Source organism: Papaver somniferum, chromosome 2 (assembly GCF_003573695.1).
Source record: "Papaver somniferum cultivar HN1 chromosome 2, ASM357369v1, whole genome shotgun sequence".
NCBI classification, from domain to species: Eukaryota; Viridiplantae; Streptophyta; class Magnoliopsida; order Ranunculales; family Papaveraceae; genus Papaver; species Papaver somniferum.
The window spans coordinates 193147166-193163585 of record NC_039359.1 but is presented as its reverse complement, the minus strand read 5'-3'; the positions used below and the strand labels follow the sequence as shown (position 1 = coordinate 193163585).

The 16420-nt window shown below is 33.8% G+C and overlaps 1 protein-coding gene across 1 annotated transcript; it reads right to left on the bottom strand.

Annotated features, from left to right (window-relative positions):
- Positions 1-12986: 12986 nt before the first annotated feature.
- On the bottom strand, positions 12987-15744 carry LOC113352538. Its single transcript, XM_026596351.1, has 7 exons — positions 15274-15744; positions 15046-15148; positions 14778-14833; positions 14044-14115; positions 13732-13875; positions 13493-13606; positions 12987-13399 (listed from the first exon to the last, which is right to left on the bottom strand). Exons 1-7 carry the CDS (start codon positions 15667-15669, stop codon positions 13307-13309), a joined length of 978 nt encoding a protein of 325 aa, XP_026452136.1. The 5' UTR covers positions 15670-15744; the 3' UTR covers positions 12987-13306.
- Positions 15745-16420: the final 676 nt, after the last annotated feature.

The window sequence follows — 16420 nt, the reverse complement described above, 5'->3', positions numbered from 1 at the left end:
AATTGTGCTTAAAATAATAAACACATCCGAATTTTTCGTAAAAACTTTAAATTTGATATTGTTTTTTGTACTCATTGTGTAGATCTCTTTAAAATCTTTCCAACGAGATAAAATTTGTAAAATTCCAAGGCACGAATTTTTAGAAATGTTATATTCTAGTTTGCTATTATACCCCTGAAAAAATACAATACATAAGAAATTATAATCCAATTTGACTCTTATGCCTATTTACCCTTCCTCTTCGGTTTATTTACGAAAATGTCTAATACCTATTTGCCACTCCTCTTCGATTTATTTACGAAAATGCCTAAAGGAAAAAATGAAAAATTTGATTCAGAGGGCCATTTTTGGTTTTTCGGTATGGACCATTTCCAATATTTTTGTATCAATTGATCACTTACATTTTACAAAAAAGTGAACATATGGAAGGTCCTCCCTCCCTCGGTCGGTCGGCCTAATTAGGAGGGATATGGTCGTTTTTTAGTTTAAATTTTAATGGCCACAATCAAAATTGCATAATTAATGAGGGCCACGCGGATAACCAAAATGAAAATCTCACGATGGGATGATAATTATATATTTATTTTTTTGATAGGTAAAGAATTTTGGTGCTGGCGAGTTTCGAACTCTTATTTTTTTTGGACAATCAACATATTTCAATTCATTCAAATCAAAACAGTGATTACATATTCGCTTACAAGAATAACAAAAACATCAAAATACAAAATAATCAAGATCATAATACAAATAAAGACATCAATTACAAGTAGATCGCGAAGAGAAAGAGCAATAAACTGCAAAGATATCTGATTTCTTTCTATGTAAAAGGGAGAGATGTTGGTATATCCGGAAATGATTTTTGACCATTTAATCACATTGTAGTCTTCTTCGATAAGAGATGTTCCTAAAACAAAGGAGTAATTTGCCCATGAATTTGTCGATCCACACAAACACGGATGGACTGAAAGCGACGTAGTGATGAACCAAGCAATGAACCAACCATTAAAATTTGAAGAACTTGCCCCACAACGACGAAGAAAAATCGCCCCAAAATGGCAAAGAAATATGTCAAAAGACGCCAGAAACGATGTAAAAACATCTTATTCATCATCTACTATCAAAAATTATGAAAGGAAAAAGAATTCTTGCTCAGATCTGGTCCTTTTAGCCGAGCAACTCAGATCTGGACCAGATCTGGTCCTTTTGGACCAGATCTGAGCAAGACAGCTCAAAGTTTTTTTGTTTTTTTTTTCTTCTTCTTCTGAGAAAAGGAGGAGAAAGAGAGAGAAGAGAGAGCGAGTTTCAAACTCAGATTACATGTATCATCACCCAATAACTTTACCACTGTACTACAGTGACACCCTTGGGATAATAATAATAATTGTATTGGTCATCTTATAGCCGAGCAACGATAAACACTTGACGCTTCAGCCAAGATTAGACATTAACAACTATAAAATATTTTCGCAGCACGGCTATCACCCCTGACCCTATATATATGACCCCACTCGATCCACTTTCAACTCACACCTCTCTATCCTCATTCTTTATACTATTATCTACTTCTAGTTTTTACAATTTTCTACTTATTTTCCAAAATATCTTCCTTTTTTCTCTTTTTCGCACAATTGAATGATTTTTACAGTGGATACAAATAAATTGATACAGACGCCATAAACGTTTTAGTTGTGTTGATAAAAAGAGAAGAAATTTTAACCAAGATATTGCAGATTTGAATAAATAGTCGAAATAAAAAAGCATACAAAAACTTAATATTCAGATGGCAATACCTAGAGATCCAGAGTCATGAATAATATTCAGAAGACGATATCTGAACCGATTCCAGCACAAATACCACCAAAAATGATGAATGATCATTTTGTTCATGTATGTATGTCAATGTTGATCAAGATATCCAACATTTATTTCACATGTAAATTTTTGAATAAGATTATTGAAGAGCTTTGTCAAGTATAACCTTTATTAAATTATCAGAAATACACGTGAAATAATTAAGCACAATCTCAAACAAAAATCATTCCATCCTTTAGGATTCTATGTTATGGGTTTCCATGTAATGCTACTGGTGAGTACATTTATAGGAAGAACAAAAATATTTAACAAGCTCAAATGTTTTGTGAGAAAGTAGTCAGTCATTTCGGTCCAACGTTTTTTCGAAAACCAACTCAGGGTGATTTGGATCGAATACTCAAAGAAAACTGAGAAAATGGCTCTCCAGGAATGTTAGGTTGTCTTAATTGCTTGCGTCGTGTGCGTAAAAGATATCCAACAACTTGTAAAGTTCGGTATGAATATCGTTACGCAAAACCAATTGTTATCTTGGAAGGTTCGACTACTTATGATTGTTAAAAATGGCTTACTTATTTTAGAATACCTAGATCGACAAACGACACAAATGTTTCATATTAATCGCATATGTTTGAAGACCGAAAGTGTGGAATCATTACCAATTCAAATTAACACCATCAATGGTAATAAATGTATAATGGAGTGTTATTTGGCAAACGAAATCTATCCCAATGGGCATTAACCTCGTGATAAAAATTATTTTAACACGCAATAAATGTCAAAGAGAAAAAATGTTGAAAAAGCATTTGATGAATTATTTGTCGACCATATCGTTCATTTTTATTTCTTTTTTTCTTTTGATGATCAATAAAGAATTTAGTGCTGACGATTTTCGAAGTCAGGTCACTAGTATCATCATCCAACGATTTACAACAGTATGATAGTGATATCAGCTTCCACATATCGTTGTTTTAGTTCAATAGTAATGAACAAATTTATGGTCACATGCATAATTTCACATACTATGATCATCCAGAAAGCCAGGCGTGATTCGTCATAAACGATTTAATCAAATGAAGACTCGTGGTCTAATGTACAACCTCAACATGGAATTGGTGCAAAATTTTATGTAAATACTATTGAAAAATATGCACCTAATCATATTTACAGACTTTAGTTATCTGTAATCATGCTACATGTAATCATAGTTTACTTATTTTGTTGATAGATAATGCAATTAATCATCTTTACAGACTTTAGTTATCTATAATCATGCTACATGTAATCATGGTTTACTTATTTTGTTGATATGTAACACATTACATGCTATAGAATCACATATTCTGACATCTTTGAATCACTACTTGATAATAGATATGAAGTATGAGTTACACATTTGTTGATACAAATATGTTCTTACAGTAGGTGCATAAAATACATCAAAAAGATCCAAAAAAACTCCATAATTCATAGTTAGGCACACAATTCACAATAACTTTTACTTCCACACCTTGAGCATTTGGCATGTATAAATACCGTTTTTCCTTACTTAATTTCCTCTGTCTTATGAATACCTTCATGCAAGGAATTAGAAACATGAATGATCGTTGCGGTGCCTAACCACCAAGTATTCAAAGGAGTATCAACAAGATTAATTCCAGAATACATCATATGAAAATTAGTACCTTGTTGTTTCTTATTCAACCAATTTTTATATTCAAAAATTCCCGTTGAAGCATATACTCTTTGAGGTTTCTTAATCTTTCCTAATTTCTTGAATTTTTTCTTATTGAGGCCGATAGTAGTAAAATGTGGGTATTCTTAAGTTTCACGCCGCTTCCTTTTCTCTTCTTGCATGCAACGAGCAATTAACTCATTTACATTCCATTTTCTCTCACAAGCATTATAATTAACTTTGAAATTTTCAAACTATTTTGAAAATGAATTAATGGCATGTTGCACTGGAAAATAATCCAAAAGATTTATGTCTAAACCCTGTCATTTGAAGTATATCATCTTGAACACTTCCATCACCACTATATTGCATTGAAGTAAGCTAGTCCATATGAGTATCAATCATAGACTTCGCCGAACTCAGAAATTATGACTGAATTACCTCCATCGGCTCTTTGACGTTATCTTTTAATAGAATTCCACCTTTAATGGCATCTGTAATACTCATATTTTTGCCTTTTTACCACTCATGAAAATCTAGTTTTTTAATTCTTGTAGAAGTATCAACAAGCATTTCTAGTTTAGGTTTACTTAGAGCAATGGCATAATCCAAGTAACCGAGAACTATATCAAAATGTGACTTCCGTTTCAGGTAATTTGAGCCATTTAGAGTCTTAACACTATCCAAATAACCTTGAACTTGTGCAGGATTCATTGGTGTAACTGAAAAGATGCATGTATGAATGATGTATATATATATATATATATATATATATATATATATATATAAACATAAGAAATCAATATAATACCTTAACATGTTAACAACATTAACATATGAAACTTCAGACAATCATAAATCAAAAATAGTTATTTTTGTGTCTTACAACCACAAAAATTCTGATTACGGACTCGGTATAACCACAGCTTCAGTGCTAATCATCTCATTCATAGCACCCAACAATACTTTTAAAACTTTGGATTTAAAGGAAACTATTATCTACCATGTATAAGAAAATCATCTTGCTCCATAAGATATGTAAGTATGATTAACCTTTGGGTATCATCATACAAACGACATCTGATATGCAACCATACACCGCCTTTGGTGACACTTAAACGTTATAAAAGATGGATCAACACGGCTTCAATATTTCGAATAATAATTTAAGTCATCCTTAGAACAAGACAGCCATATATATCATATATTTGAAACAAAGTAAAAACCATCTCAAAACCAATGGTAAAATATATTTCATCGAAGGCTCTGAATACCAATGTTGGAAAATCAACATCTAATCATGTTTAAAGACTTTAATTAACTATAATGATGCTACATATGATCATAGTTTACTTCTTTTGCTGATAGATAATAGTAATATGATACTATAGGATTATATATTCACATATTCTAACATTTAGGAATCATACTTGATAACAGACATGAGGTATGAGTTACAGAACTTTGATTGTTTCTGAACAGTAGAAATATAAGCTTGTAAACCTTAGTTATTTCTTCAGTTAGGTAACTTCCACTACTATCTTATTATGTTCTTAAATGATGGAATAAAATTTTCTTTCAAAGAAGATCTAGAGTGGAGTCTGAAAAGGCGAGGGTACCCAAATATACCTCAACCTAAAACTTTTCCCTACCTATAAGTCATTTCTCCGAAAATGATTGTCTATGGACTGAGTCGAGACAACACAACTAATCGGTTCACACTTCGTGTGATCGTATACGGATACGAGATCGAGACAATACAACAACGAAGTATGTTACTTGATAAAAAGGATCGGACTTAATCAAACACAATAGGATTTCCTTATCAAATAAATAGGAATCAACGTTTGTGTAATTTACTTTAATTATAATAAAACAATTATAATGCGTAAATATAAAGTAAATGACACAACAAGATTTTGTTAACGAGAAAACCGGAATGCAGAAAAACCCCGGGACCTTGTCCAGAATTGAATACTCTCAGGATTAAGACGCTACACAAAATTACACCTAACTTCGTATAGTTGATACCAAGCAACTAAACCTATAGTTCACCTAGTTCCGTCTGTATTCACACGCCTCCGACCTATGAATAAGTCACGTACTTGGAACAATTCTTTTGGTTCGTATTCCAAACAGTAAAGGAACAACAAATATGTTTGGTATCAACTCTATTCAACCAAATGCTATGAGTCGGACTAGGGCTCTTCTGTTTATCTTAACATAAACTTCTTCTTCAGGTCCTTTGATCTATCTTATGTTCAATTACCAAATTAATCGTTTAAGATTAAGCCAACAATACTCTTAATCCAAAGAATTGTGTTGATGTCGATCTACTCAATTAATCAATCCAATCTACCACAAGGATAAACCGATTATTAATTGGATCCTCTTTTACCGAAACAAGTATTGTGCACACCCAAGATTATGAACACACAAATTAGAAATCTTCAATATCTTCTTCGTCTTCAAATCTTCTTAGATCTTCAATAATAACCTGCACACAATCACTTGAATCTCTTGTGATCAATCATGCACATAACGAAGTCTGTTAACAATGGATTATCACAAGATCGTATTTAGAACTAAAAACAGTCTAAAGATCCATGTCGAAACTCTGAACTAGTTTGAGTGAATCTTATATCAGAAGAGAAGATTCTCAAGCATAAAAAAACTAGGTGCAATCAAAGTTCAGCCACCGTTAGTCAATCAAATCAATAAAAACAAAAGATAAACCACAATTATCTAGTTTCCCACCAACGGTACACGCTAGAGCTTCTCAGTCCCAAAGAATACTTTAAACTGAGCGGCCGTAAGAGATTTTGCCTAATTAGGTTACTCTCCTTTCCGAATAGGCGGCTACACCAGTAACAACACAACAAAGAGGAAGTCTGTTGTTACGAAGGATTAGTTTGCTAGAAAGGCAAACTTCAAGTATTTATGGACAAGGAAGTTTGGACACCAAGGAATTTCCAAAACCGAAAATATTCTCAAGATATTCATTAAAGCACAAATTCGGTTTCCATAATTCCTGGAAATGCTCTGTCCAAAAATATTGATCGAAATCTCTCAAAAAATCTCTAATTAGTAAATGCACATTACTAATTCTTATTTTCCCAAAAATAAGATTAAGACCTTAATTAAAATATTCTTAACTTATTTATGTTTCGATCATGGGATTCTCTTCCTTTAGCTATTAAGGAATAACTTTGAACAATTAAAGAAATAAACATTCACAGCACGTGTTCAAAGTATGTCGACATCCTTACTTTGTAAGTTCTCTTTCACACTTACAACCTTGAAACCGATTTTCCACACTTCCAAACAAATTTAGAATTGGTTCATCTGACTTTCAAGAACTATGCGATTGATCAAATAACATTCAATCACAATCATTGGTTTAACGGTTCTATCAAAACAAGTTTCGGTTCTACCTCCATGTGAGTACTGTGCATATTCACACTAGCTTTCCAAAATTCGGTTGACTATGTACTAGGATCGTTTCCCCACATATATATGGTATCTAATTTATACGTGTTGCACATGTCCACAGGATCGGTTCCCCTTTGCCTAAAAACGTGTTGCACATATTCATAGGATCGGTTCCCCTTTCTGCTATAAACCTTGTTGCACCTCATACAAGGATCTGTTCCCCTTTGTGATGTACTACACCTCTTACTAGGATCGGTTCCCCTTTCCCAAATTTGGTCAGACAAAACACAAACCCGATCGTATCATCTCAGGTGATTACTTAAGATCGGTTTTACTAATAAAAGTTATACCAATACATAAGTCAGGCCTTTGCGAATTGTTCTACCAAGAACACAAACAGGTCGTGAACGGTTATACTCAATCACACATACTGGTAGTTTATAAGATATAAAATGAATAACAAAACCAATAACGCCTGGAAATTTCCTTTTCGATTCACAAACAAGTTTATGAACTTACTTCCTTAGAACACATGTAAACATTGTTCCCTAGGATGAAATCCTCACCTCATACCTATACGTAGTCACAATATCATTCAAATGATTATGGCGATGTCTTATCTACAAAGTTTAATGGTTAAGCAATAAACCTCGTATTGTATTCCTTAATACTATGTCTATTTATATTTCAAATATGCTTCGCAGTTATGTTTTCAATATGCACGACTCGAAAGATGCGTTAGGGAATGAAACAGTTCAAGTCAAATATCACTAACCTCAAGTGGAAGGATGATTGTTGTCGTTGTAGCTCCTTGCTTCTTCACATATTCAAGTCTTCGCAATACTTGTAATTTCTCATTATCCTAATACTTCCAAGCTAACCTATACGAAGTTGACTCTAGTAATAATCAAGCGACTCTTAACTTGAGTTTTGATTCACTAAAATATGACAACCAAACTTAACATACCAACGCTTGGTGGGTTCAAACGAGAAATGCTCTAACAATATCCCCCTTTGTCAATTTTAGTGACAAAACTCTTACATCATATGGATAAACAAATTACAAGAATTCATTACACATACACTTGATTCCCGAATTCAACAGCACAGTAAACTGCTTACATTCAATCCTTGAAAATGTCGTTGTTGACATTATAATAACAAAGATATTACTCCCCCTAAGGAAGATAGGTAGATATTCAATCCGCACGTCTTTGTTGTACCAATTCATACGACATGTTACTCCCCCTTAGTCTGTGTTTACACTCTTCCGTTTAGATAAAACGTTTAAGCACCAATGTTCTTTTCCTTAGCGGTACCAATCAATATAAAATCAGTGCTAGTATCACTTGTTTACTCCATATATTTCTCCCCCTTTTTGTCACAAAATGACAAAGAAACGAAAAAATAAAGGACAACACGAAAAGAATCTTACAAATCTCAAAAGACTTGCAACCTGTAGAGTTAGGCACGAGGGTTCCACACATCATGTTCTGATAACCAATATCAAAACCAAAACTACAAGTAATTTTATTTTGATATGTTAACAAGGAAACAATTGTCCGAATTTTTTTCTTCCATTTTAGTTTAGCAAACCAAAATAAGCACCTTAATACCTTTGTTAAACCGATTGTACAAAAACAATCGCTTAATTCGATAAGACCAAACTAAAGATAACTCTATTTTCTCATCAGGTTCTAATTATCCATAAACTTAGACCTTTCAATTTTTAAACAAGACAAGTACTAGGTTAGTCAACTAGAATTTCTTGTTAAGGCATGATTAGAATTGAATAACCGAAACCTCACTTCGATAAGTCTAACTAAGATCATAATTAACTTAGTTTCTCTTATCCGGAATCGAATTGGACTAAACAACTCACCCCGTAATCCTTTTATTTCGTTAAGACATAAATAATTCATACAAACCAGCATAAATCAACTTGCATAATTATTCACCTCAATCGGAAGCAATTGAAACAACATAGACATTAAAAGCACCGCAATTGCACCGAAATTTTGTAAGCATAAACAATTGATACCACACAATAAAGCAAGATAACAATAGTTTTTCTTCACATGAACCAATTGAATCACACACATCATGGAATAAACATCAATTGTACCGAAATTTTGTTAAGAAAAAGCAATAAATATATATGAAATAAACTCAGGCTTTTCTTAAACAGGAAAAAAAATAACTAACAAGATTGTTACCTCAAATTTCGCATCCACTTCTCCAATATGATTGCATCTTCGTCCAGGGAGAATTGATATCGAAATATCATCATGTTGTCATCCTTATGCAAAAACAAAAGAATAACAACAACCAACATTTACCAGAGAAAGGTTGAAAATCGGTTTTTACAATTGCAAGTAAAAGTTGAAAACCGTCGAAACACATATGCTTTTATGCTAAACTAAAACCGATTCAAGATATTGTTACTTTTTCACATATTGTTTCTACCATAATCCCTCATGATTCTTTGATAAAGCCTACCAACATGGGCTAGAACTTAATCCTACTAAATCAAAAAGTCACCCAAACCACAAGAGTTCACAACATATGAGATCGAATGTTAAGGTAGTAAAACCGAAATCAAACATCCCATAAACATACATAGCAATAAGATAAAAGCATTCAAGCACGGGCTATGTAAACCAAAAACTATCAAATAATTTTATTCATAATAGACCAACACAATCAATGAAAGAAAATCAACAATTGATGTCTATTTTTCTCTTTCTCAGTTCTTATGACGATTGCTTTCAAAAACTGGATTCAAATTCTTCTGAGCACTTCCCTTTTCAGTAGTAGAATTTTTCATCTCCAACAGTTGAGAATGAAGATTAGCTAGTACTTCTTTTGAATCCTTTATCATCATCTCATGATATCTTATGCAACCTTTAACAGAGAGAATTTGTTTTCTTAGAGAATCTTATCATGCAGAGAAACATCATGATTTTAGTCATAACTGATGCGCAAAGTGCTAAATCATAAAGAGATGACTCTTCTTTTACCGATTTCTCCATTGGAATATGATAGTCTTATTTCGGACAAGAAGAAGATATATAAGATGGGAGAAAATCAAGGAATATAGAAATATTTGGTTTAAGGAAACCGAAAATATTTTTTTCCCAAAAATAAGAAATATTCATTATTTTTCACTAAAGAAACAGACATGAATAACTTGCCCAGATTTATGCTTCCTCATAATCAGAATTTTGGGCAACAAGTGAGGATGCATAACTCAACACAATCAGTGTGTGTCGAGGTGAGAATTATTCTTACCATATTTAGCAAAGATATCCTTAGGATGACTTATAAACACAATGGACTGTGTTTCCTTCTGTTCTTTCTTTGTCTTGTAATTGCAAGAGTTTGCAATCTCCTTTTGAAAACCCAGAAATTTACCAGTCTTCTTTATCCCCTTTCGAAGAGCATTGATAAGTTTATTTTCGCAAAAGATTGCAGTGACAATATTTTCTTCACATGAAGAACTTGTTGTGTTATCAGAAAAACTTGTTTCTGATTCTCTTGGTATTTCACCCAATTTTTCTTGTTCAGATTCTACCATACAGGTTTTATCTGATAGGAAATTCAAAAGGCTTTCAAGTACCAGGCTTAAACTTTTATTTTCCTTAATATCCAACTCACGCTTTTCTAGAAGTTGATTAGACTCACCGGAATCATCACAATTAGAGTTGGCAAGAAGCGCATTGCAATTAGATATTTCTTCATTGGATTATTCCTCTGGAATGTCAACAAGAGTGGAGACATACGCCTTATAGCACTTCCTAGTTCTTCTGCTGGGACAATGTTTTTCCATATGTCCGATTCTACGACACTTGAAGCATTGTACTTCATCATTACCCTTTTTATGGCAAACTGATAGTGTGTCAGGAACACCTTTATCAGTAGATAAAATGTTCTCAATTTGTTGCGCTAAAAACACAATAGTTGAGTCAAGATCTTTTTCAACGGGTGCCTTAACCTCCTGTCAATGTTTCTTAGTTTGATTCTTCAGCAGAATTTCTCTATCAAAGATCTTTAGCTTTCCTACAAGAGAGCTTCGAGAAAGTGTATAAAGATCATTTCCTTCTATTATGGCATGTTTCTTAGACTCGTATCTGGATGGTAACGATCTGAGAATTTTGCATACTATTTCCTTTTCAGGTATGGCCTTTCCAAGGAAAAAAAATGCATTAACAATCTCAAAAAGTTTAGAGTTAAACTCCTCGAAAGTATCGTTATCATCCATATTGAGATGTTCCCCTTCAAATGAAAGGGTGAGAAGTCTAGCTTCCTTTTCAGATTCATCTTCTTTGAATACAGTCTCAAGAATATAACATGTTTCTTTAGAATTTCTACAAGCCAGTACATGATATAGAAGATCATGACTAACGGCATGTATGATGGCATTCAAACCATCAGAATTCTTCTTTGCAATAACTCTTTCTTCAAGAGTATAAGACGCTAAGCGTTTAAACTCAGACTCTGAATAATCCATCGGACGTTGGTATCCCTCTTCAATTAATAACCAAGTGTTAAAATCTCGGGATTAAAGAAAATATTTCATAGCCGATTTCCATAATAGGAAATTTGTCCCATTAAATCTTGGTTGTACGTTAACTGAAACACCCATTAGATTCATTCTTATAGGTTGGATCGCATCAAACACAGATTGTTAGATCTTTTGTGTTTGCCTGCTCTGATACTAATTGAAAATGCGAGGGTACCCAAATATACCTCAAGCTAAAACTTTTCCTACCTATAAGTCCTTTCTCCGAAAGTGATTGTCTATGGACTGAGTCGAGACAATACAACTAATCGGTTCACACTTCGTGTGATCATCAATGGATACGAGATCGAGACAATACAACAACAAAGTATGTTACTTGCTAAATAGGTTCGGACTTAACCAAACACAATAGGATTCATTTATCAAGTAAATAGGAATTAACGCTTGTGTAATTTACTTTAATTATAATAAAACAATTATAATGCGGAAATATAAAGTAAATGACACAACAGAATTTTGTTAACGAGGAAACCGCAAATGCAGAAAAACCCCGGGACCTTGTCCAGAATTGAATACTCTCAAGATTAAGCCGCTACACAAAATTACACCTAGAACCAAGAACGAAATTTAATGTAATTTTTGTCTTTTAATTTAATGAGGAAGGATCCATTCACACTTTAAATCTCACACTATCTCACACTTTGGCAACGATGGAAGTAGGAATAAAGATCTAGGTATGCTAAAACAATACACTGGGCTGAATATCAAATGTTAACGGTTTTTATTTTCTCAAAAAAATGACCTTTGAAAAACTGGATTTTGGGTTGTACTTAGAATTTTGGGGGTGGCTGGAACACCCCCAAGCCACCCCTAATTACATCGCAGCACTTTGATTGCCGTTTTTTTTCTATAAAACTAAACGGTGACGGAATTGAAGTTAATATTTTAGGGTTTCTCTCTCTTTCTTATTTAAAAAAAATGTTCCTCTCTCAAAGTTCTATGCCACAAAATGAGCACATTCTTAAACCTATAACACTACCATATACTACTACTTTGAAAACGGTCGTTGATAATCAATGAATTTTCAACGGTTGAAATTAAGATTGGTTATAATGAAGTTTGGTGTTTCAGAATGCATTCATTTTTTATATGTATGTGGGGCATTGTAAGACGAACATAGCCCTAAATATTAACTTCAAATCGTTACCGTTTAGTTTTATGAAAGAAAATGGTATCCAAAGTGTAAGATAGTGTGAGATAAGAAAGTGTGAGTGGATCCTTCTCTTATTTAATTCAATTTTGTTTAGTATACGCCATATAAATTAATTTAATTAAAACTACCAGTAACATTCAAATGGAAGTACCCATCCTTTTGCCAATCCTTTCGCTAATGATTGTCACAGTTTTGAGACTCAATCAAATCAATAATCGATATATCATTTGAGGACTTATCCTCTTTTCCGAAGAAAAAAAAATCATCACCAAGGTTAAAAGAATGCTTCTTTTTTCTTGGGTCCTGGTTTCCATTATCCGGTCAAATCCTCTTAGTCGTGATTGGTTTATTACCAGAGTGTCAATTGATAAAATCCTTGCAATGTGGTTTCTATTTAACTGTAAAATAACATCGCCCCGATGTAATGATTCAACATTGTCGTTTCCATCACTGATTGACCCATTAGATTTTAGGAGTTGAACCATCCAGAATCTCGTACAATGTTTGTTAACCGATAAAATATAGTTTATGTACAGTAAGTAATTAAAAAGCTCGAGTTTGATATGGTATATCCTCGACTTGCTTGATTCTGTAAGTACTTTAAGGCGTCTGTGATATGTATATGATCCATTCCCTGTGAACTAGTTTATAATCTTTATAGAGGCTTCAAGAGTGGGTAATCTTCCAGCAACTCACGTTCCGTCAGTGCCTCATTTTCAAGCTGGGGTGTCCACAACACCTGGACCGCCTTCATACACAAAAAGAAAAAGAAAAAACAAGTGACATGAGAAATGACATTCAGAAAGAACAAAACAAGAGCGTCATTTTCTTTCCATTGTACCTTGATATTGTTGGTGGGGATGGAGCCAAGCTTCTGCAATGCTACCTTCAAATTTCCACTGCAATCGACCTTTGGTAGTTTGTTAAGTCCCTCAGCTGCCACCAGGATGGTTACCTGAATATAATATGAAGATCAGAATTATAAGTCTGAGACTAGGCAGAAAGGACAAACTCCTGATCAATGTGTTTATCATGTTGTAGAAGCGTAAATACAAATAAAAAACTCCGCTAAGCTCGTACCACTATGTACTCTTTGCTGAGTGAGCTCTTGCTTGAGGTAGTTTGCCTCTTGATGCTGTTCACACTGACAAGTGGCTCTCTATCAAGATTTTCTTGCTCATTGAAGTTTTTTTCTCCATCATCTATACCTTCCATATTATCCACCTACAAAGAGATTCCTTTAAGTTAAAGTTACATGCCAAACTAAACAGGATCAGCATGTAATTCATTTGTGATAAAATAAGTAGGAAAAGAGCTCATTGAGTTACCGTGATGCTGTGGAAGGTTTGCCTCTTGATGTTGTTCAAGTTCAAAAGTGTCTCTTCATCAAACTTTTTCCAGCTCTTCTTTAGAAAGCTGCTTGAAGCATTTTTCTCCATCCTCTATACCTAGCTCAGCATCCACCTAGAAAAACACATGCAGGCAGGGGAAACAACGGAAGCTCTTTAACAACCTTGATTATATTGAGATCAGCATTTCCTCTTGATTTGCTTGAGAATTTAACAGAGATTACTCAGGGCCAACTCTGACTGCTTTTTAGTTCAGGTATTACATGGGTGTCCTTTCAAATGTCATGCTCCAACAGGCCAAGGACATTTATGGTTTGGGTATTCTCAAGGTAGTTAATCAAGTACTACTATTCTTTGATTGAAAATGGTTTCTGTTCTTTTGCAACCGTTAAGCTTAGAGATCAGAAAGCCTAATAGCACCTAATAATCTATCATTCAAATACGCAATATACAAATATACAATATGTATAAGGTCTCAGCTCTTACATGGACTGTTTGGAGATAAACAGCAAATCTGTCTTGCACTCGCTTTCAAACCTACCAAAGGATAATTTTCTTTCAAATGGTTCACAAACTCACTTTCAGTAAGAATTCTCACTTACAAGTTCAACCTTAAATTTGTTGTTCTCCTGGGTGTCAGTACTGTGAGAGGCTGAGACCCTAATACACTATGTTGAAGGGACCTGCTTTATGTTATTTCATTCAGGTTTGAACTGAAGTTTGTTTACTCAATCAAGCAGGAAAAGAAGACACCTTTAAGGGAAAATTTTAACTTACAGATGAGTAACCCGAGATGCAATAATTAGGATGTCGAAGCAAAGCTAAGGTTGACTCTGCCACAAGAAAAAAAAAGGATAAGATAAAAAAGATGCATGATAATGGAATAGACAAGAAGAGGTAACCCCTCATATACGAGGGGAAAACCTAATGATAAAATTAACAGTTGAACATTACTCCGAACACAGCCTTGAATCATCAAAATCAGTTGTAGTAACTGTCTAATTAACAAGCATAAACAATAGAAGCCACTGATTTGGAGCTTCACCTTGCAAAACATAACTCAAACCCTTCCGTGTTGACGTATCTGCAACTTGAGCAATCTTATCTAGTTCCTTTTGAATTGCCTTCGCCGTACCCAGCAATCCAACCTAATCAACAAGACAAGTGCACCGAATGCAAGCAAAACAATTCAATAATCTCCAAAATTTATTTTAAATCAAAATTATACAGATCAATTTAACTATAGCATAAAGTGGAAAAGCCATCATGATACCTGAAGTTTGATGACAGTGATAAAACTTCCCCGATTAGAATTAGACCTAATAATAACCCAAACGATAAATGCCACAAATAGAACCATAATCACACCACCAACAAGACTCCCGCCACCATCTCTACCACCACCACCACGACCACCAGAACCAGAACCAGCAACATTAGCATCATCATAACGGAAATAAGGCACCGAATCAGTCAACGTTGAAAAGGAATGTGAATCATCGTTTGAAGAAGAAAAGGAATGTGAATCATCGTTTGAAGAAGAATGTGAAGAAAAGGTATCACCACCAATCACACCGCCTGAAGCAGCTACAGACGAATGCGGAACATATATAACCAGTAATAACCCTAACAAAAGAACAGTAATTGCAGGCTTCAATTTCATATCCATTTGATGGGAAAATTAGGTGACTCCAAGGGGTCAAAATTAGGAGATTGCAGCTTCAGTTTCTATAGAATTGAAAACTTGAAGTTTAGGGACATGTTCTAACTTCGCAGTAATTTCTTCTTTATTGTTCTAAAGCGGTTCATCATCCTCGCTAATCAACTTCCGACACGTGTTTATCAAACACCGACCTTCGGTTTCTAGGTGAAATCCTATCGACGTTAGATACATGTTTTGTTCCGTTGATCAAGATCATGCACAATCATCGCTCCTAAATGCGGTGTACTTCCGTTAGCCCAGATTGCTTTGATGTGCTTCGGGGCGGGAACGCGCAATTCTTTATATAAAAACGGAGTTTTTTTGAGCGCTGTGGTTAATCGGAACTTCTGGTTTATTCTGGTCCCATCATATTTTAAATTTAGTAATAATATTAACACGGTATATTTTTAAAATTTATAGAATTTTATAATGTTGCCAAATATACATTAAAAAATTCTTTGTGGAGATATTTAATTCTTATTATTAGAATTACATTGATATAATCACATCAAAATTTTCTTTTTACATCATGATTCCATCAAAAAATCGATCATGAGAAAAAAAGAATTAAAAATCAATCATAAGAAAAACAATAAAAAAAAAGTCCAGTGTACAATGTCCGATTACACTTTTTATAGCTAAAGTAACCTAAATATTACACTTTTTGTAGTTAAAATAAACGAAAATATTACATTTCCAAGCTTCTGAAAATTAAATT

What these genes read in the sequence shown, in the direction of transcription:
- LOC113352538 (XM_026596351.1), bottom strand. Translation starts at nt 15,669, where the DNA reads ATGGATATGAAATTGAAGCCTGCAATTACTGTTCTTTTGTTAGGGTTA. An exon ending in TTTGAGTTATGTTTTGCAAG is followed by an intron (nt 14,834 to 15,045) that starts GTGAAGCTCCAA and finishes TTCTTGTGGCAG; the next exon opens with AGTCAACCTTAGCTTTGCTT. An exon ending in TCCCCACCAACAATATCAAG is followed by an intron (nt 13,400 to 13,492) that starts GTACAATGGAAA and finishes TTGTGTATGAAG; the next exon opens with GCGGTCCAGGTGTTGTGGAC.